This window comes from Filicampus tigris, chromosome 3, assembly GCF_054856515.1.
Source record: "Filicampus tigris isolate MCC_2025a chromosome 3, RoL_Ftig_1.0, whole genome shotgun sequence".
Taxonomy (NCBI): domain Eukaryota; kingdom Metazoa; phylum Chordata; class Actinopteri; order Syngnathiformes; family Syngnathidae; genus Filicampus; species Filicampus tigris.
In genome coordinates, this window is record NC_141219.1 from 5,203,351 (window position 1) to 5,227,050 (window position 23,700).

Here is a 23,700-nt window from a genome sequence, read left to right on the forward strand (position 1 = left end):
CATAGCCTGCGTGAGCTGCCATTTGGAGTTTATGTGTTAACTTTTTACTTTAACCTCCTAATTGGTATCCTAGTCATCTAAGCTAACCAGCTACAACAGTGCATTGTGGGACTTGTAGTTGGACGTCGCTGGTCTTTTTTGACATCACATCACATCCAAGTGTTTTCTCAGAGGATTAAAGCCAATTTCCTCCCGTAATCATGGGTATTTGTAGAGCGTGTATACCATCATGTTTTTTCACACAAAGTAAACCGTTTTTTTTATCAGCGGGTTGTCAAAACAGAATCAAAGTGGCTCCTTCTCCTTTATTTTCATACAGCAGTTAATTCTCTTTGTGTTAGAATTAAACAAAGGTTGCAGGTAGTCGTCGGGAAGGGAAATCACTTCAAACTGCTCGTTAGAGCAAAATTACGCGTCATGACACACAGGGGTGCCTGTCGGGAAAAAAAGATGTAGGGGCATACATTGTGCGCTGCCCACGGAAGATTACTCTAAAAACACGCCGCTCGTTCCCCCCATAGGCTTGCTTGCAGCCCTTTTTTTGTTTTGTTTTCTTGTTAGCAAAATATAAATCGCGGTGTCGAGGAACGTGAGCAAGAGAAGAAACTGACAATAACGTCCATCCATTCGTTGTCGATGCAATGTCTTACTCGCCAGTCGATCATAGCGCGCTGGCAATAACAGTTAAGGGAACACAAAGACTGTTGGTTGGCGTTTATCACCTCAACTGGGGTAAGCGTCTGTTGCAGGGGACGCCATTATTTGTCGATTGAAAAAATGTCATGTCATGTCGAGTTGGTAAAATGAACGTTTATCATCTTTATTACCGTCTTTGTACGTGACAAAATTGCTATTTTGAAAAATTCCATGTGTTATTTCACATCTTTGACCTGAGATCGTTACAGTCACTAACCTGTTTTTCCTCATTATATAAAACTAGAATAAGCCTTTTTAGTGCCACTGGTCGGGAAGGTCTATGAAGAGATGAGGTGCTTTAATGCAGAATCTTTCAATTTTATATTTGATCTTTTGAAACATGATTTCCTAATTGTACTGTTTTTTTTAAATACCCAAATACAAATAACTCCTTTTTGAGAACTGTTAACATGTCTAAACAGATTTAAAGACGGAATCTATTTTGAGTGGGCGAATCATTACAGTAAGTAACCAGCTCTGGAGATGTGCTTTTGTGCCTCTTTCAAGGACTTATATGTAGTGTTCCCGAGCCTCGTTGCCTCTACCTGCTCTGCTTTGAAGACAAACGGTCCCCAGGTTTTTCCCCCTTTCAAGGATCAAACAGGCACTTCTTCCTCTGCATTATTTATCGAGCAGCAGCGGCTTTGTGCTAATGAGTGCGCAGGTTATATTTATTACCGCTGCACCCGCGTAAAGGAAAATAAAATTTTTTACATCCTCTTGCCGCCCCCTTACCCACGATATGCTTTTTTTTGTTGTGTTAGTTTTTTTCACACACACACAGAAATTCTTCTTTTTGACCTGGGATGATGTGAAAACTACAAAAAAATATGCTTGTTGGAGGTATACTGTCAAAGAAAAACAGCTGTTCCCCGACTCTAAAATGGCACACATTTCTTCATTCACAACACATATTTCTCACCTTTATGTTTTTTTTTTTGTTTTTTAATCCACCACACTATGTGAGGTCCAACCTGACGCCACTTTGCAGGCTGGTGGAAGGATATTCCAAATGTGCAGCTTGGCGCGTAATTAAAATTCCAGGAATCGTGCTATCGCAGGGAGCGTGTAGATAATTGACGATAGCTGTTATAAATATTTTTTATAAATTTAAAAATCACACATACTCTACTGCTATATAAAAACAACTCGTTAAAACCAGTAATTGCCATAACCCTTTTTCTTTCTTGTTTGATAGAGTAGTATATTTTTATTTAGCCTCACAGATATTGTATATTCATTCACATATTACACTTAAGAATGCGTATTTTCCAGGGCATTTGCCCTAAAGGCGTCATTTTATTAAAATAGCAGATGGACGATTTTATGACTCTATTTTATGAGCGCCTGTCATTTTATTTAATTGCAACATTGATGTGATTTTATTCAATTTTGTGTTTAGCGTTAATTAATTTCATTTTTTTCATTTTTCAATTTTTATTTTATTTCAATTGACTACATTTTATTTTATTGTGTTGCATGTTATTTACATTGCATATTATTTGATTTCATTTTGTAACAGTTGATTTGGTTGCACTTGATTATATTTATAACGTTTGTTTTCATTTTAGGCCAGAGAACCCACATACATTTCGTTTAATCGTGTTAATTTATTCAATTATCTGTATTTAACTTTATTTAATTGAAACCTATCCTATAAAAAAATAAATAAAAAAAACATTTGGTCTCTGTAACTTGGATTTTCACTTATGGGTGAGCCGATGCATCTGAAACATAAATGGGGCTTCACTTCCTATGTATTTTCAAATCTGGGAGTGAAAGTAAAAAGTTGTGAGAAAATTAGATATTCAAGTGTAGTACAGATACATGAAAAATAAGACTTACGTATATTATTATTTGTACTTTGTTACATCCCGCGACAACGGCACAACGGATTCATGCTAATGACTCAACTCTGACATGGAATTTCAAAACCTCATGTGACTGCACACCCTCACCTTGAGAGTCGAAGAGCCTGTATTAAAAATAAAATAATAGCTGTAATATTTCTCGTTATTCTCCGACAACGTACATCAGAAAGCCGGCGAGGCTATTCATGTGGGGAGAGAGGAATTCTTTTTTTTTTTTTTTATTTGTGGCCTGCGTAAACCGGATTAGTGCTCTGCCTGTCCTACCGTGGCAGGGGAGTGATTGGATTAACGGCGTGGAGAGTGCAGCGGCGCGGCGGGAGGATAGATTACCGGCACCGGTTGGACCTTGTCGATGGGCGCTCGGCGGGCCCCTGCTGGCAGCCCAAGAAGGCCTTCGACGTCTTGAAGGGGGCCCTCCTGATAACCATCAAGACGTGTACCGTCTGCCAACTCTTCCTGCGTTGCTATATCTGCTCCCCCAGCTCCGGCAGTTCACTTTTAGACACTCTGATGTCCATTAGGCTTCTCGGACTGCAGCGCTGCTGAGTGCAGATAAAGTGGGTCTTGGCTCGGTCTGCTTGCATACTTGTGGTCAGCGGAAATATCAAAAGCGCTTGTGTGCTATTGCTATCATACCAGTTTGCATATGCATCACAGCCTGCGCAGACATTCGTTTTAAAAGGTTATTGCAAGGTGAAATCTGTTAGTATAAGCATGTGCTGATGAGTTAACACGAACCATTAGAATGTTTTTAAGCCAATCAGGGGCCTGAAGAAAGTCATTTCAGGAAGTAGTGTCATTCGTGTCACGATCTCTTAAATCCTAGATGAAGTCAAATACTTTCAAAGACCAGGTTAATAATTCCATGTCCACTATGTCTGGTCTGATTCCGAGGTAAAACCGAAAGCCTCCAAAAGCGCCCTCTAAACTAAACTGAACTAAAATGACCTGTTCTATAGCAGGGGTCCCCAACTACTGGGTACCGGGCCGCAGGCCGCTTCGGAACGGGCCGCCGCACAGATGAAAGTGAAAAAAAACAAAAACATACTGTAAATCCGGTTTATTTATTATCCGAGGCCGAAAAATATTTTATTTTGAAAAGTGACCGGATTCTCTCCATTGACTGACTCTTAACGCATGTCAAGTTGTGCTAGTATTAAATGCACAAACTAGCAAATAAGTAAAACAAACAGATGTACTTGGAAAGCAATGGGGAAAAGGCCCAGTGAGAATTCAACACAAGAGCCTATGCCCGAGAAGAAAAAGAAGGGTACGTTTCTCAGACAATACCAGAAGACCTACTTGAAATATGGATTTACGGCAACAAGATTCCCACGCAGGAAGGAAGCCTGGTCTGCTCAGCAATATATGCAGTCAATGCAGACTTCAAAACTGATTTGTCAACAAATGTAAGCGCCTTGAGGGCATCATACTTGGTGGCAAACCGCTTCGCTAAGTGAGCTAAAAGTCATTCAATATTGATTGGGGGGGGGGGGGGGGGGGGGATTGAATAAATCACAAATTATAGTATATATCTGAGTCCAAGACAAGTTTGAAGTCATTTCTGGAACAGACAAAATAACAAATAGATGTCAATTCCATGACTTTGAGAAGTTTAGGTCAAGCTCAAGACCAGGATAATAAATCCCATGTCTGCGACAAGGCCAAGAGCCACCAAATTATTCTTTAAAACAGTCTCTCGAAACCAAGATCTTGTGCACTACATAAGTTAAGAAATCTTAAACTGATATTAACCCGTTCATGCATAGTGGTCACGACAGTGGACAGCTATTTAAAAGTTGCTTTCGCCCATATTAATGAATCTAAATTCTTAAAAATATTTTTTACCCTTACATGCATTAATTATGATTTAATGTTATTATTTAACATATAAATATATTTTTTAGATGAATTAATAAAGGCGAAAGCAACTTTTAAATAGCTGTCCACTGTAGTGACCACTTTGCATGAAAGGGTTAAGGGGGAAATAAACTTTGAGTTGAGCTCAAGTGTAGACCAAGACCATCTTAATAAAGGCTGAGCCCCGAATTGTCTGGGTCGGAAAAATAAGAGCCTGGGAGCCCGTAAAAGAGATGTTGAATACTACAAATCCCAGAATTTTTTTTTTGGGGGGGGGGCATAGTGTCAAGACCTATTCCAGTGAGATTAAGTCAAGACTAAAACTTTAATGAGTTCAGATCGCATCATGAAGACCTCAGGTTAATAAATCCAGAGTCCCCTTTGTCTGAGTCAGAGACGCAGCCGAGTTAAACTACTTCCGAAACTGAGAACCTCCCAAAATAGACTTAGTGTGTGTCTTAAAACCCAGACTGATGTTGAATACTACTACGCTAATAACAACAATGCCAAATTGAGGAAATGCATATCCGCATTTTTGTTTCCGCTCGCTGTATAGGTAATTGACAATTTCCAGTTCACATTATAAGAACTACAGTACTTTTAAGTCATACTACATCTGTGTTCATATGTCTGGTAACTCGCAACTCTAGCTGGGAAAACAATTTCCTTCCCACTAAAGCTTCCCAGGGGACTGACGCGTCGTGTTATTGAACAAGATGCGGCTAATCAAACTGTGGCAGACGTCAGCCTAATTGCTGTTGAATGACTTCCGAATTACCAGTTTCGACTGTCTCGGCCGGGGCGTATCATAGTTTTAAATTTTGGAATTATCTCGAGAGTAAGCTGACGGGCTTTTTTTTTTTTTTTTTTTTTTTTTTTTAGCGGTAAAGCGTGTGTCCCCCACCCACTCTTTGATATGCAGTTAATACCTCAGAGTCCCTCTGGGTACATCGTAGTGTGACTGTAGAATCAGTGAGAAGAAGGCAGACGAATAAATATTTTCTTCACTGGGATAGAGCTAAATGCGACACTTAACCCCTGGCAGGATTAGTGGCAGACAGAGTTTGTAGCAAGGCGACGCACAGGTGCAAATGTGTCTGAATGCGTTACTGTCAAGCAAATTGGAGCTGAGAAATAAAGCTCCGTAAATCCTTGGCTGGACCTGTAGGTATTGCGTGAGGCGCTTACAAATTCAACAAACTATCAGCCATTTGATCTTCAAGACAGGGCGACCAAATGTGTTTAGATTTCACCCGGCAAGGGGAGAATTGGAAAATGATACACTTCATTTGTTTTGCTGAAACACCAGAAAAGTCTGAAATTCAATGGACTGTGCTTTAGACTAGCAGTCAGCATTTAGGTGCACTTGAAAGCTTTTCTATAAGTGGACCTCCAGGCGAGGTGCGTCGATACTCATTTATGTAAAATGTAAGGAGGGCTTAACCTGAGCGGTTGTGTACAATCACTTGTCACAATCGATATGTATGAAAGGTAGTTTTTGTTTTTTTTTGTCGCTGATGTTTTTTGCGAGCAGCCTCTCCAGATGTGCTCCGATTGACGCACAGCTGCTTCGCAGTCGCGCGTGAAGGACGAGCGAAAAGGCAAACGGGGGACGTCAAGTCAGCAAGTTAAAGTTGACGAAGCGCTGGAGCTGGAGGACGTTGTGCATAAACGCCCGGGGAAGGAGCGGTCTTCTTTGGCAGCTTGTCAAATCTGCCGCTTCTTTTACGAGCATCGTGGAGATCCAGACGCCGTGTCAGGCTGACACCAGGAGAACGTGTTTTCCTTTCAAAGCAAAGAAGGCAATTAGGAAAGATGACAGCATTTTCCTGCGATTGCTTTGTGCAGAAAATGTCGCTCTGCATATACAATGGGGTTGGTGTTTTGTTCTACTGTATTTGAAATGAGGATGGATTTATTCATGGGTGGACGGACATGTGGATGAATTAATGGATGAACAGCTGAGATACACTGGGACGGATGCATGGGTGGGCGGAGCCGTTTGCCTGGATGGATGGCTGGACAGAAGGAGAAATCAAGTAATCGATAGGTACAGTAAATGGGTGAACGGATGACTGACAAATAGATGAGGCATTGACGGATGAATGGAAGGGATTGATCGATGAATGAGTCAACAGATGGATGGATGAATAAAAAGAAGAGATGATGCTTGAACTTCAAGCCAAACGGGTGCACCTGTGGATGGAACGAAAGGATGTGATGGATGGATGGATGGATGGATGGATGGATGGAGGGAGGTTCAAACATACTGACAAATATAAACAATAGACGCTGAATGGATGGATGGGCCGACGGATGGACAAATGGATGTACTACATGATGCATGGCCAGGCAGATGAACGCAAGGATCAAATAGATAAAAGTATGAATGGACAAATGGAGTGGAGCGTGAAAACTGAATGGGCAATTTTACAGATTGTTGGACAGATGGATTGCCATACAGACTGTTTAATGGAAAGAATAGTTAAATGATGATGAACGGATGGTCAGACGGATTGATGCATGGATGGGCGGGTGGACAGATGGCGTGATCTGTGGGTGTGTGGGCGGATAGAAAGACAAATGCATGGATGAATGGATAGGTCGACAAATGGATGGACAGCTGCGTGGCCGGTCTTCCGGACAGTCCGATGAATCAAAGTGATCCATCGATGAATGGTTTAACGTTCCGACAGGCGGATACTGGTAGTGGATGGACAGATGGACCAATGGATGCCGGAGTGGAGAGATTGATGGGCAAATACTTGAAAGGACGGATACATTGAATGAACAGATTTCTATCTTAACTAACGGTCGGTTAGGGTTAGCGACGGTGGTATGGTGAGAGGTTAGCATTTGGACGATTTAGGTCTAGAGTTGCTTTTGGGGTTATTAGGAGTTGGGTTAGTAGGATAAGAGGTAGTTGGGCAGGAGGTTATTGAGTCAGCGGTCGGTATGGTTGGGGTTCGGGGTTAGAGCAGGGGCGGGCAATTCCATTCCTCGAGGGACGATATCGTGGAAGTTTAAACTGTTTGTCACCCACCTCATTCAAATGATCAGGATCGTTGGGCTGATCATTTGAATGAGGTGTGTTGGAGGAGGGAGACATAAAACATCCAGGATACTGGCCCTTGAGGATCAGAATTGCCCACCCCTGGGTTTGAGTTAGGTGAGTTAGAGATAGGTGGGTTAGAATTATAGCCTTTAGTGTTAGGGTTGTGTTTAGTTGGCTTTGCTTAGGGTTAGGTTCTGAGTTAGTCAGTATATTAGTTGGGTTAGGGTTAGGTGGGTTAGGATTAGGGGTTAGAGTTTGTTGGGTTAAGGTTAAACCATTTCTGTGGCTTCGTAGGGTTAATGTCACCATTACTAGTTTTTGCTAATAATCTTATGGTTCATAGATTTTGGGATAGGGTTAGATTTTTGCGTTAGGATTCATAGGTTTAGGTTTGGGGTTAGTGGTACTAGTTGCACTAATTCTCCAGGTGAATATGTCAAGCAATTGCCGTCTGGAATTTTCACACGCCGCATCTTATAGACCCGGTGTGCTTTAGCTCCGTGCGTCGTATCATTTCCCAAACAACAACAGATTGAGTGCCCTAATTTTCCTTCCATACTATAAGGCTATCATTTCAAAACACTTTGTAGGAGAGCAGAATAACTTTGTGGGGGGGGTTATGGTCATTTCTCGTAAATTCTGCAAGCTCGGATTGCAAAGTGTGCAAGGCGGCAGACGCAACAAAATACTGAAGTCAGGACCTCCATTGATTGGAATGTTTTGTACTCTCCAACAATTCTCTTAAGGGTGGAACCAAAGCACTGCGCTAAATCAGCGTGTACTAACAGCAAGGATAAATTGTTCCCCCACCGGTAGGCTTGACGCTGTGGCTGCATGTTATTTATATGATCTGTCAATAGTGTAATTTGACCCCCATGGTAGGAGACCCCGCCGTAATCTCTGTGATCTCCGTGATTAATATTGTCTTAGCGTGTCGAGCTGAAACGCGCAATAGTGCGCCGCTCTTTGCCACATCCGTCTTGTCCAGCTCATCGGCGCTGTGATTAAAGCAGCCGCACGCGGGCACGGGAAAGAGGGAAATAGATTTTTAAAACCCGTGCCTGCAAATGGAAGCTGAGCGGCGAGATGATGAATGGATGATTGTTTGATCGATTAATATCCAGCCTTGGAGGATTTACAGCGACGGCGACTTCATTTCATGTTCGGCTGCCTTTGAAGCCATTAAAGAGATCACAGTGTGCACATCCTTTCTCTGCCTTACGTTTTTGCTTTGCCTGCTACCAGTGCACAGGTTGACATGTTCATACCGAGCGCTTATAGATTCAAATCCAAATTGAAGGTTTATTTATACATACATACAAAGAGGTGTGAGGAGATTTTGGACGGATGCTCGCATCGATAAGATCCTTGAATGGATCGACGGATGATGCGGGTGGCTGGTCAGACAGATGAATAAGAGGCGTGGCTAGAGAACCGGTTGAACAGGTGTGAACGGATGGCCGGATAGTCCGATGAATGGATGGAAAAGGTACCTTACATAAATGGACCAACTGATTCATGTATGAAAGGGCAGAAGAACAAATGGTTGGAGAGGTGTGCCAAATGATTGTCGGCAGATCCACGGATGGATGAGCGACTGTGCAGCCACGCGGATGCGTGGTTGATTGGATGAATGGATCAATTCATGGATGCCGATGGAGTGATGAATGACAGATCTATGGTTGGATAGGCAGAAGAAAGATGGATGGTCAGACAGTTTGACGGATGAATAAAGGCGATGGACAGACTAATGGATGAACAGACAGGGCAATGCCTGCAAAGATGATTGGATTCATGGATCCATGGACGAATGGATGCTTGTTTCCTGGATTAATACCCAGCCTCGGCGGATTTCATGTGACTTCATTTCATGTGGGGCTGCCTTTGAATCCATTCGAAGAGGTTCGCTGTAGCTATGCCTGCTGTATGAATGAATCTGTAGCCCGTATAGCGTGGATGTAAACAGACTTTAAACATTTGCATGAACACAAGCGGCGGTGGCTTTTCAGCAGTTACTATCTACAAAGTAATCAGAAGACTTCCTCGCAGCGCTTACTGAAGGTTCTCGCCTCCGCCGACAAAGGTGTTGTTGAATATCCCAAAGGATTTCACCACTGTGTAATGGAACAGGTGGTGGATGATTCTCCGCCATCCAGCGGCGATGGCGGCAGACATTCATGAGATGTTAAGCCTACGGTATCACTTACACGCAAGGACACTTAATCCCCTGACGCCCGGGAGTTACGTTGACGACTGAATATTCTCCTGAGTGCACGCGCGTGTGCCTTTGTGTGTTGTTTGTTGGTGTGGATTCTAATTTCCCTCTCCTCTAATCAGGTCGGAGGACACACCATGCTACCCATCCGCTGGATGCCTCCGGAGAGCATCATGTACAGGAAGTTCTCCACGGAGAGCGACGTCTGGAGCTTCGGCGTCATTTTGTGGGAGATCTTCACATACGGCAAGCAGCCTTGGTTTCAGCTGGGTAACAACGAGGTAAACAATCTCGTTTTGGCTATTCATTTTCATTTTTTGTTGTTGTTTTTATTGGTCCAAGACTGTGTTGCCCCAAGTTCTATTGAGCACTACCTTCAATTTGGTTTCTTAGCACTAAGCACTTATTTGATCTCTGGCATCATTTGTACCCTAACGAAATAGGGTAGAACACACGTGATGCTCACAGAACTGAAGTCTCACAAGATAATGCTTATAATCTGGAGTTGCCTTACTGTAGCGTCATCTGTGTTCTATTCATTAGCAAGCATTTGTTGTACCTCTTGTCAAAATGGACCAAATTATTGAATGAGTTGTGTTTTTATGCTGTCATTAGCTGCATGTGAAATTAATAACGCGGTGTGCGTCTGTGTGTGTGTGTGTTACGGGCTCTACTCTTCCCCCCCGGCAATGGCAGTACCTCGGTAATTATGCACCTTCGAAAAAAAAAAGCTCACTTTGAAGCTCGAAATGGAGACTATCGGCAAGTGTGATGCTTGGAAATATTGGTCCCACGAAGCAACGTCAGTGTCAAAACAACAATTATTCACGCAGCTAATTGGAGCGCAAGCCCAACAAAGGCAACAATCAGTCATCCCGTTAGCGAGGTCTTAAAGTAGCCGCCCACACAGTTGCCGCCGCTGCTTTCCAATTCTTAATAAAGATCCACTTTGTGTTTAGCAAAATTAGGAAACAATCCCTGTGACTTTGTTTTAATGAACCGAGTGTAGACAACCTTGGGTCATGAATGGAATGTTTTAGCGAATCATTACTTTAATTTTTTTTTGTTTTTTTTGTCACGACAAGCAATCGGTCTTCTTTGTGCAGCTGCATTGCTGAGCACCACGCGATACGCTGAGAAGCGTACGATGCACATGATGCTATCATCAAAGCAATAACATAGTGTACACTCCAATTACAATACGATACGATTTTCTACAGTTACGATGCAATCGAATTGCGATCGGATGTGATTACTGCAATTACGATGCAAAACAATTTGCTCAAGATAGCATACGATTCACCCTGTGGTGGCAAGTGAATCGGCCCCTTATAAAAAAAACGGCAGGCACACCCGCGTGTTCAGTCATAAAGCGCAGAATTCTGATTCAAATACTTGAATTGAATTCATTTCATACAAAGTAAAAAAATTTAAAAAAAAAACACGTCACGTCTTCTTCAAAGCATAGTGTTAGATGGAGCTGGGTGCACTTCTCATGAGTGACGACAGAAGATATTTTCACAATTAAAGCGTGCTATATTTTGTAGAAATATGATTTACTTTTTGTTTGTTCGACTCCTGATATGTTACGATACACTCCACACTCAAATTACTGTGCAATGCAAATCATTCCGCTTTTGAAGAACCACTCAAATTTTTTTTTTGTTTTTGGGGTTTTTTTGTTCCACCCACATCCCTAATGTTTTGACTCAACCCGCAGGTCATCGACTGCATCACGCAGGGCCGCGTGCTGGACCGGCCCCGCGTTTGCCCCAAGGAGGTGTATGACATCATGCTAGGCTGCTGGCAGCGGGAACCGCAGCAGCGACTCAACATCAAGGACATCCAAAAGGTCCTGTTCGCCATGGGGAAGGCCACGCCCGTCTACCTAGACATCCTGGGCTAGAGACCGATCCAGTATGGGAATAACCAAACCTGACCCCCCCCCCCCCCCCCCCTGCGTCACTGTCGAGGAAAACCACCTACAATGTTTGGGAAGGACTTAAGTGCCTGCAACACTTTTGGATATAGTGGATAAAACATTCAAAAACAAAACAAAACAAAAAAAACAACAAAAACACGCACTTTTACATTTTGTTTACTTGCTGTACAGGTTTGAAGACGTTTCTTTTTCCCGCAAAAAAAAACCTAAAAAAAAAAACCCAAGACAAATATTGAGAGTGACGACGTCAAAGGGCCACAGTTTGATAAGAAGAGTTAGAATCCACCTTGGCATTTGGTTTTATGAATATATATAGAAATGTTACATATATTTTATATTTATTTCTTTTTTCGTCGAGGTCCTGACAGGGCGCCGCCCGCCCTGCCCGAGACGCCGCCGACCAAAACTGTTTAGACTTTTAAAAAAGGATGGAAGCCTTACTCTGCACTCTGATTGGCTGGAACGCGATGCGGTTAACATGCAGCGGCGGCAGGAGGAGGAAGGAGAGGACCAATCAGACAAACAGACAAATCTATTTTAATTTAAAAAGGAAAAACAAAAAGAGAATGTACATATTGTAAAGTTCTATGTGTCAAAAGTTATGTTAACTTATTTTTTGCCAACTTTTATTTTCCATTCCTTTTTTTCTGACTGTGATCTGGTTGGCCAACAGAGAGACGATTGGTGGTGGTAAAAGCCACAAAGAAAGACTTTGGCACAACGCCACCTCACTGCTACACTCGCTTGGAATATAGCATTCCTGCGGCCCATGCGTTCACACACACAAATGCGCTGTCATTTTTAGATGGGGGGAAAACAGCTTTTTCAACCAGACTAAGAAGTAAGAATATTTTTGGTTGCAGGTGTTTTCCCCCCTTGCAAGGAAACTCACAGAAGGAACTTTAGACTTTAATAATTCAACGTTTTCTTTCTTTGCTTATGTGCTTTCTTGCCGGGAGTTAGCCGAGGCGCTCGCTATCATGTTCAAGGGGAAAGTCACCACCGTCAAGAGAGAAGCTCAATATAGCTCGGAAACAGGCTGAAGCAAAAACATGGTTTATTTACGCAAATCGTGATCGCGGCATCAAGAGCAGGGTTAGTGCGATCTGTACATTGACACATTTCTGCCAGCAGGAGGCGTTTCAGGTTGGGGTTTTTAGTCCAAACGTGACCATGTGGAGATGACGAGTCATCAAATATCGCTGCCCAAAATGGATTGAATTCCTGTGTCTTTTTGGACATGGCTTTTTGAGACTTTTTTTTTTGTTTTTGTTGTTTTCGTCTGCTTCTGATAGACATATCCAACAAATGTTATATTGCTCAGTGAAACTGTTTTTTGGGCTGAGTTTGTTTTTTGTTTTTTTTTGGACTGTGGTTCTGACTTATTAGTTTTGTGTTTTTCTGTGAATCATCAAACTTTGTCCGCCAAAGTCTGTACACAAGCAACAAGAGAAACTTCCCTCACAATTTACCGTCGCCCATCTGTCTAGCCTACAAAGTTCAAATTTGACACGACAACTAAATCTCATTTTGCGCGGTGAAACTGAGGGCTGAATTTTCCAGCAATCTGGCGGAGCACGATGCTTACTAGCTGTTTTGCTGGAGAAACAAGAGTAGGCACATAAATCAGGCATGCGTTTGAGCTGCGGCGGTAATTAGATGGTAATCAACATGCTAGCACTCACGAGCACCCTTAGCAAGCAGATTTAGCCTCAACTCACTCCAAGGTAACGCATTTTCCCTTCTTCTTTTCAACTTCCTGCTACATGCTGCCCAATTACTGCTGTGGAGTCAGAGCAAAAGGTCAGAATTTACATGACTCGCAAAAAGTTTGGGCTATTTTGTTTTCAGAATGAGCCTAAAATACGCTATAACCTTTGCAAGTCAATTTAATTTAACATTCTCTGTATTTTTCAAGTCGGTACTTTTTGCACAAGTTACTGTTGTCGGGTTCATGTGGAATTAAAAAAAATTCAACAGTCTCCATCATCTTTTTGACATCATGACAACAAGACTACGCCTGCCAATTGCTCGACAGTATTGAGAGGCTTCAAACAGAACGGTCCCTGAGGGAATTAGCCACTGATCTTAAAAGTGACATCAGTAATAATCGCGTGAAAAAGTGAACTTCCTTGGAAATTGAGAGAATAAAACACCTGCTGTGAATTTTGACATTAAGCTCCTCATGTGAGGACAGAGACTTGAGCAAAGAGTAGAGAAACATTGAACAGTTGGCGCAAGTGTTTGGTGCTTTTAGGTTTGTCGTGAAATTTCACCCAAAAGTACATTCTGACTAACTTTTTGACAGTAGTTTGAGTCTGTAGCCAAAACATGAAGAGAAAGTTGCAAACTTGAGTCACCCCCACGAGGCTGCTAGCCTGCTAGCTCCACTGGGACTCAACAAACCAGATTAGCGCTTAATTAGCCAACATCAGATGAGCTGGAAAAGATTTCTTTTTTTATTTCAAGGCCGCTGCTTCAGCCTGTTTCCGATGAGGGAAAATGGGCGAACTGACCATGTATGTGTTTTTTGTTTTTTTTTCCTGCTACACCTCCATCTAAATGTCAATCTGCGACTGCAGAGTAGTTTATCTCTACCATCTCGTCATCAACAAAAATGTCGCTTGTCCTTCATGTTTCTTTTTCCTTTGGTCTTTTATCAGCGAGCTATGCGTCATCGCATCCGTGGCCTTTTGAGCGACGACAAGCTGATAAAAACAGCCACTTCTGCCTCAAGCAGGTGCTTTATCCATCGAGCAGTGATCAGCGAATTGTGATGTTTTTTTTTGTTTTTTTTCACTCAGTACATTTACATGCTCGCTTTAGTCCGGCTAACCGCTACAACATATAATCATAGGAGTATTAGGGCCACTGGAAAAAAAAATCTTTAAAGTACACCATGGAATAGGTAGTAAACTTGGGGGAAAAAAATGTTTTTATTTCCGTAATTTTGTCATTTTAAAGTTGGCCATTAACAACTAGCATACGAGATATGTTCATTGTTCCAAAAACTTTTTTTTTTGTTCCAAAAATATTTTTATTACTACTTGTTCTCATAAAGTTACGACTTTTTGTTGGAAAAATTGCTTTCGCAAAAAAAGAAAAAAAAAACGTATTTCTTATACAGTGAACCCTGTTATGCACAGGAGAAAGGGATCGACACCTGCTCCAAATAGTAACATTTTGGAGTAAAACAGCACATAATCAGTGAATAGATGAGTTCTTCAGCGAATCACAGAGAATATGTTAAAAAAAAAAAACATAAATATGTAATTTGTTATATTGTAATGCGTTACTCTTGTAAAATCTTTGTAATTGATTTCAACAAAATTGCATCTTTATTGTCTTAAAATTCTTTGTTCCATTCTCTCAAAATTACATCTTTTTCCTAAAATCACAACTTTACTTTCAATTGTGGTTACTCATGAAAAAATTATCCTTTATTCATGCAATTGTTTATATATATATATATATATATATATATATAAACGCTACTGTCCTTTATTCTCAGAAAATTATTTCGTAAAACGTTTTTTCTCAATATTATTAATTTCCCTCATAGAGTTGCTACTTTATTCTCACAATTTCTATGTATTATTTAATTAGTTTTGCAACATTACCACTTTTTTGCCCTTTGTTCCAAATGTATTCTCGTAACATTACAACATAATGCTAATGGCATAACGACTGTAGTAATAATCCTTGTAATATCCTGACTTTCTGGAGGTTTTATTTCCATCGTATTTTCATAAAAATAGCCCTTTTTTTTTTCATTGAAATTTAAAATGACAACTTTTTCTTGAAACTTCAACTCTCTGCCAACTTAAGTAATACTGCGACTTCCGAAGTCTTAATTCTAGAACTCAAGTGATCATTTTCTCTATTCCATGGCCCGGTGGATACTCCGTTTCAATCGCCGATGTGTTTTGATCTGTACATCTTCGAAACCAGTCTGAATTTGACTAACCTCCAAAAATGTCATGTAAGCATTCTGAGTGAGCAAGTGTTGAATTTTAGTGTTATGGATGTTTCCTCATGGACTTTCAGGGACAGGATAGCAAGTGTTGTGCTGATATACCGAGTACGACGTGAAGGCGGGACGGCATCCAAGAAGCTTTTTGTGTTTTCTCTTGCGGTGGCCATCAAAGACATTCTGACACAGGTTGTGATCATTTGCAGGCTCAAACGCTTTCATGGTGAGTGCTTTCTTTTCACGGATGAACTAACGGAACACTTTATATTTTCATTGTTTTCCCCTCCTCAAGCAAAGCAAACGTTGGCTTCTTCTGACCATGTACTCATGTTACAGAATATAAAAATGTGGTATAACAGCTGCGGTATATTAAGGTACTGGTACTCCATGATAGCTCTTTGTATTAATGTGACTCTCTCTCTTTAAGAAAATGTCTTAAAAACAATCAGATGAGTTCCTTTTTTTTTTCCCCCTCATTTTGTCCTGTGTTATAAAGATGTGTGAATTTGACAAAAAAAAAAAAATGTCTGCATTCAAATGTTTTACACACACGTTAACGGAGGGATGTTCTTGGATGTGTCCACCAAAAAAAAAAAAAAGAGATTTTTAAGATGCATAGATGCCTAGAAATAAAAGTCCCTTTGCGGAAAAACGTGAAATTGGGAAACAAAAAAAAAAATGATATGACCAAGGTTATTGAGTTTAATTGCTTTTTAAATGTGCACGTATTTGATTCAACAAAAATGTCATAACAAATTATTGAAGTCATAGCGTGGCACAAGAATCCTGCTGTTATGTGACCCGATTTGTAGTTCAGAAACAGTAGTATAATTAATTGAACAAGTGTAATGATTCAATGTTTGATAAATATAATAATTGAATTAGTATATTTCTGTTTTGTTTTTAAGTTCTATGTAGGGCATCATCCCCGAAATTTAACTTGAAACAAGATCTGTATTGATTTTGAGTGATATTGAGGCCAGGTTTCAATACATGAAATGAATTTTTGTCCATATTTTTAATTCGTAACCTCGCGACAATTTTAATAAATTCTCTAATTTAGCTCATTTGGTTATTCCAATTAATTTACAAACCCCAGTTCAAATGAATTTGTGTAAATTGTAAATAAAAACAGAATACACTAATTTGCTCATTCTTTTTAAAAAAATATTAAATTGAATACACTACATAGATATTTAACGTAATTAATAATTGATAAACCTAACTTTTGTGTGCATATATTCACTAATTTTGAATTTGATACTTGAAAAAATCTGGGACAGGTCTAGACACTTTGAATTAAAAATCCAAATTGTATCGATAACATTTTATAATTTGATTAATTGAATTTTATTTTAACCCTAGAACACTAACGTCGGGTGATTTTGAGCCACACAATTTTTTTATGTGATATTTTGTATTGGTAAATTAAAGAAGACAACTTCCAATTTGGCATACAGTCTTGTACTTTCACATAAATTGATGAAAACTGTATTTTATCCGGGATATTATATCGGGTTAAATGTACCCGACATTAGTGATGCTGTTACTAATTTTAACATTAGTGGTCTAGGGTTAAAGGCTTTTTTTTTTTTTCTCTCTGAAATTGACTTAAGAACAAGAATCCCATTTATTTGGAGCAATATCAAACCCAAACTGGCTGAGGTATTTCAGGTAACAAAAAAAAAACCTAAACGACAAAAAATAAATAAAACCTAAAAACTGTTTTCCTTGGGGGGGGGGGCTTTCGTCCCTCAAGAAGCCATTTTTAATGTTATCGGACACAGCGAGGTTGTCTATGAGGTACGCTCTTGATTTCGAGTGGAGTCGGACTCATGGTGACTTACTGTATGTGAGGGGCATTTGTTGTTAAGTCGCAGCAAGCACACTTTTGGGTTCTATCAAGTTCATTTTGTCTTTATTATCTATATTTTTGACTGACTCATTTATAACACTATTGTCTGTTATAAATGAATCAGTCGAAAATATAAACACACTTTTGATATGGAACACTATCTCACACAGGAAGGCTGTGATTTAACTGTTGTTTTCAAAGCACTACGCGTGCATGTTGATTTTGAGGAGCTGATCCAACCGAGTCGCAACTTTACTGAACATGTGGCTTGACTTTTTTATTTTTTTTCCTTTTTTTTTTTTTTCAGTTGGAGTAACTTTATTATATTGAAGCACATATAACAAATATAATGAAATGAAAGCATGTTGCCAGTTTGCTAATTGGCTCCAATCATCATGAATGCAAGGTTGATGTATGACCAATTTCCTGCTAAAATGAACATGACAACCTGTGCGTGTGTGTGTGCGCGCGTGTTGCGTGATTAATGGATGACTTTTTTGGTCTCATCATTTCCTGGTTTGAAATAGCCTCATTCCAAAGCATCAGCTGCAACACACAGCGTGCTTCCTTAATGTGGATTTTATTGTTAACATTTCTTATTCGGCTTCAGGTTAAGGTTCAAATTTAAAATTGTCAATCAAATTAGGGTGTTAAGCCGCAGTAGGGTTTCAAACGGGGAACGGGATGTCTATCTCGTTTCAATCAAGGGTTAGCGTTTCAAATTAGGGTTTGAAGCAGGGTGATAATAGTTTGGCATTTTTCATTATAGTTCATTTTAATTTCTTTTTGATTTTTGATTTTCAAAATTTAGAGCAAGTTGGTCTTTATTACTGTTCTACCGAGCTTCCTCCTTCTGTAGCTTCAGATTTTACAGCAATGCAGAAATAAATACATTAAAAATGAACCCTGAAAGCTCATGTATGATATAAATTGAGAAATTGAGGCATTTTCGCAATAATTCTAGTAGTTTTATAAACGTAAGACGTGATTTCAGTTCATTTCGAAAAGCACTTTTGATTTTATTTTATTAACGAAAATGTTTTTTCCAATCTTAGTTTGGTATATCATTATTTTTCGTTGACTATAATAACCTTGGTTTGAAGTCGGGCTTAGGTAAGTAGGTAAGATAAGGTTAGGGTTTCACATGGGTTAGGGTAGGGTTTCAAATTAGGGTTTGAAGCCACGGTTGTGGTTTCAAGTCAGGGTTAGGGATCAAATTCGGGCTTCAAGTCAGCTTTTGAAATGTAATTTGGGGTTTCAAATCAGGGGCTCAAGATCGGGTCGGGGTTCGGGTTTCGAGAATGATGTTCTTCAATTAGGGTTTCAAGACCAAGTTAGATTTTCATTTCATGTTCATATTCAAATTTAAGTTGAAACCTGGGTTAGCTTTTAAAACAAGACGGCCGGATGGTTTTCGAATTTTAGGGTTGGGATTACAAACAAGGGTTAGGCTTTTAAATAAGTGTCAAGAAAGGGTTAAAGTTTCAAATTAGGGTTTTCAAGACAATCATATTGAATTTTTCTTTTCTTTTGGTTGAGATGAGTGTGAAAATACCACGTTTACACTCTGACCACATGACTTTCCCGAGCTTTTCTGATTAGAACAGGGTCAGTACTTTCTGTTCGGCGCTATTAAACATCAAAGCTCAAAAGCGGCTGACTTCACATGCTGCCGATGATAAATTCCGCCATGGAAGCCGTGGAGTCTCCCGAGGATGTCAGTCCGGGTTCGTGTGACTGGGGTGTCCATTAGCGTGAAAACGGAGACGCGCTTTGGTGGTCAGGGACTTGAGGTCACTTAGCGCCGTGTTATGATACACTACTGGAATTGTTTATCGATTCACAATTACTTACTGCGCTCTGTGTATGTGCGAGCGCGTGTGGTTTTGTCTCAAGTGTCCACTTTGTTGCTGCCGGTGTGAACATTTTGCGCGCCCGACATGCAAACAACTCAACTGCAGAGGTTCGTGAGCATTTGTTCGTTTGGAGCATGTTCGTACACTTCCGGATTGGAAGTTAATATCTCAAAAGTAGCTTGTCAAATCAGGGTTCGGGCAGGGTTTCAGGGGGGGATTTGAAAGTTGGGTTTAGTTTTCAAAAAAGGGAGTTGGTTTCAAGCTATTGTTAGGGTCGAAAACAGCAATCATGTTCTGTGGCCAGGATTAGGGTTTCGGGTTGTGGACTAGCAAACGAGGGTTAGGGTTTTTAAATTACGGTTTCAAATCAGGATTGTGTTTTCAAATTAAGGTTAGGGTTAGTTGCAGGCGTAGTGTCTAATGAAAGAACGCACGGGCACAGAAGACAAGATTTCGTTGGGGATTATGCTCTTTTACGGATCACTTTTTCATAATTGAATGAGTGCTTTATAAGGAATTTTTAATAGAAGGAAAAAAAAACCGTTTTGATCTCATCCTCCACCCAAAGAAAAAAGAAAAAAAACAAACAAAGACAAAGGACAGACATTAATATGTAGGAGTTCCAAACAGGGCTAAGGTTTTAAAGAAGGGTTTCAAGTGAGTTCAAGTCAGGATTTTCAATAAAATAGCAGCGGCGGTCCCGTGATCTTTAGTCAGTCAGTCAGTCAATGTTTGAAGAAGAGGAGCTGAAGGAAGACTTTCCTTCCATGCTAATGCTACAGCACCGGGCTGGGGCATGTTGAATAAGCAATGAGGGCAAAGTAACAGCAGCGTGGCCTGGCTTTGTCTCCTAAGCCTCTTTACATAATTCAAAATAAGAGCCTTCACTGTCATGTCCATGCTTATTTTGACAGGAGACCACGATAGTTTTGCTGTCAAAGTAGAACTTTATTTTTTCAGGGGGGGGGGTGTGAAGTCAGAGGGCAATTGAGGAGAGAAGATGACTTTGTGGACTTTGTGAATAACAAAAAATTGTGCAAAATAGTCCATTTGACTGTTTTTATTTACAGGTGTAAAAGAATCAAGGTTAGGGTTTGGAGGTAAGGAGGGTTTGCGGTGTTCGGGTCAAGTTTCAGAGTATGAGTTGGTGTTTGTGATTAGGTTAGGGGTTTGGAAGAGTTTGGTGTTGGGGTGGTGTTACAATTTGGGACTGGGACTGTAGGGCTAGTGTGGGTTAGTTTCTGGGTTAGGATTAGATCACACATGGACATGAACATTCGGCGTGGAAGGCGGTTTCCAAGTGACCACTTCACAGAGCCAATCTGTGTCCCTATATAGAGGTCTGCTTGCAGTTCCTTATTAAGGCACTTTGTGCACTTCAACCTGCCAAAAGACTAGAGCACATCAATTTCTTGCGCCATGTCAAGGACGATTAGTGCGCTTCTCAAACGCCACATTTGAAGGAAAATAAGAAGAGCTGCTTCGATTGGCTTTGTTCACGCCCACACACCCACGGCGCAAAACACCCTTTTTTTTTTTTTTTAAATCCGCCATGCTGTGACTGCTTGCGCAAGTCTGTGAGACTACCGCCACAAGGTCTAATTCACCTCTGCTCAGAGTGACTCGCCTCGTGCTAGACATGAAAATAGAGCCCACATAGTTCAAAAGTGAAAGTTCCAATTAGGATTTGACACAGTGTGAACATTCTGTTACAAAGTGGAGATTTTGTGCTCGGTCTGTTATTTGAATGACTTTTCATCGGGTGGACGTCTTGTTGTCTCCCTGCGCACATACATACAAACACACACACACTTTGTCATATTTGAGCTAGAGTTCTTCGAGCAGCAGTGTTAAAGTGGAAGTCAACACAAACATATTTTTTTCCAAGAATATGTTCCCAGCAGGCCTACTAGTTGAAACGGATGTATTTTGCGTTTGTGGAATATAAATTAAACAGCAAAATGCACTCGTTTTTAGCCATCTCCGTGGGGGCGGCCATTTTGTCTTCCGTCGACTGAAAATGACATCACAACTGCTCACAACGACCAATCACGGCTGACCTGTTTTCTGAATCTGAGCCGTGATTGGTCGTTGCGAGCAGTTGTGATGTCATTTTCAGTTGACAGAAGACAAAATGGCCGCCCCCACAGAGATGGCTAAAAACGAGTGGATTAAAACTTATTCCACAAATGCAATATTTATCAGAGTGCCCTGTTTCAACTAGCGGGCTTGCATAGAGCATATTCTTGAAAAATCAATGTTTGCGTTGACTTGTTGTTAATGCAGTTGTGTTAACTAAAGAGATCTCTGTACCTCTGCGCTGTGCTACGATTGGCCATCCAGCATCAGAGGTGTGACTTAGCTTCTTCTTTTCTATTTGATTTGTCAGCATGCAGGTTATAAAGTTACTCTGTGGTTGCCTTTCCTGCCAATACGCCAATCCTCTTCCAAGCCCAAAACCTGTGAACATTTCCTATGTGGCTGATAAGGACATGCTGAGCTCTCTCTTTTGTCAGCAACAAGCATGAGCAGCTTCCTCACCCGCAGCTAACTTTCAACAACAGCTTCCCGAATGCTTTCAGCTCAGGTGAGCTGCAAATGCATCCACACAAGCACGAATCTTGTCTGAGGTGGGAAAGTAACAGACTGAGCGAACAACTCACTAACTCAATGACTAAATAACCCACTCAAGTGCTGTAGTACAAATTCACAATCAAAACTTGTGAAACTCATCAGCGCCCCACAGTGGTCATTTTTGTCAATTGGTCTTCCTTTTGTTCCTTTACCACAGACTAACAATATGTTATCTGGCATGCTAGTATTGTAGTCTGAGTGTATTCTTACATAAGCGTCCGTGTCAAACATCCATCAACAGTGAGTGTTGACTAGCCTTCGTTACCGATGCGCACCGCACGTCTCACGTCCGTTTTGACGGACTACGTCTCGGCACTCGAGCTCGTTCCACTGATGCGTTTGACCTCTACCGATAGCACCCCCTTCAATGCGGCAAGCGATGAAGGGCTCCATCAATGTAGCGAGCGACGAGTGGCTACATCAATTTAACACGCTATTGGTTCTCTCAGAGGCTCTGCCGTCGCGGAACAATTTGATGTTAGCATGTCGCGAAGGGGAGGAGGAATTACACGTTCATATAAGATGAATAGGATAATGAATATGAAATTAACATTCACGCCCGCACTAAATGCGGGGCAATGATGTTAAGCCACATGCGCATAATTAGCGCACCAGGCTAATGCGCCTCTTTTAATTGCCTCTGCGCTAATAATGCCACCTGCTAGCCGCCACGCTACATCTTGCGTGGGCAGAGTTTGGTCGCCCTTGTTGTGAGGGCACGGCGGGAGGCCAACCCAGGGACTAACTCATTCAATAACTAACTCATGGACTGAATAGGAAACTTGATAATTCACTCACTGGCTTAGCTCATTAGACAACAGACTGGCTCGCTCACACACACACACACACACACACACACTAACTTAAACTGACTCACTCCCCCAACCTACTCAACATGCTCATTGACTAAGAGGAGCTCCAACCAGGAGACGGGAGCCGCGTTCCTTCCTGGTTCCCATATCTGCCGCTGATGAAACCGCTTTATTGATGTTTGAACGTCAGTCGCGTTCTTTTGCTTTTTATTAAGCTGTCAGGCTGATATTTCATTCGGTGTTCACTCTCCAGAACTTCCTTTCTAGGAATTTAAAGGGGACTTTTGGTATAATTTAAAACAGTTCCCAGGTAATAACATGTCTGTGACCTCAAAATACCCCCAAGATTAAGAATGACTTTTTAAATCTTACTTCTTGTCTTGCTTAAAGGGGAAATCAACCCAAACATGTTTTTTTAAGAATATGTTCTATGCAGGCGCACAAGTTGAGACAAGGCAATATGATTAATATGAGTTAAGCAGCAAAATCCACCCGTTTTTAGCCATCTCAGGGGGCGGCCATTTTGTCACTTCTGTCGACTGAAAATGACATCACCGCCCTCAGGGCTCAGTTAACGATCAATCACGGCTCACCAATTTTCTCAAGCTGAACTATGATTAGTCGGTGGGGGCTTGGGTGGATTTCGCCGCTTAACTTATTTATCTGAGGTGGCAGCCATTTTGTCACCTCTGTCGACTGAAAATGACATCACAACCACTCAGGGCTCAGGTAGCGACCAATCACAGCTGACCTGTTTTCCCAAGCTGAGCCGTGATTGATCGTTACCTGAGCCCTGAGCAGTTGTGATGTCATCTTCAGTCGACAGACAAAATGGCCGCCCCCAGCGATGGCTAAAGGGGGTGCATTTTGCTGCTTAATTTATATTCCACAAAGGCAATATTAATCAGAATGCCGTATTTCAACTAGTGGG

The 23,700-nt window shown here is 41.0% G+C and overlaps 1 protein-coding gene across 2 annotated transcripts in view; it reads left to right on the top strand.

The window, feature by feature from the left end:
- The window catches only part of ntrk3b (neurotrophic tyrosine kinase, receptor, type 3b), a 223,785-nt gene extending 210,164 nt beyond the window's left edge, over positions 1-13,621 (top strand). For both annotated transcript variants that reach the window (XM_086025698.1, XM_086025699.1), the window contains 2 exons: positions 9,820-9,978; positions 11,418-13,621. In XM_086025698.1, the coding sequence (XP_085881824.1) occupies positions 9,820-9,978; positions 11,418-11,603 (345 nt within the window). In that variant the 3' untranslated portion in view covers positions 11,604-13,621. The remainder of the gene's footprint in view (positions 1-9,819; positions 9,979-11,417) is intronic.
- The last annotated feature ends 10,079 nt before the right edge of the window (positions 13,622-23,700 follow it).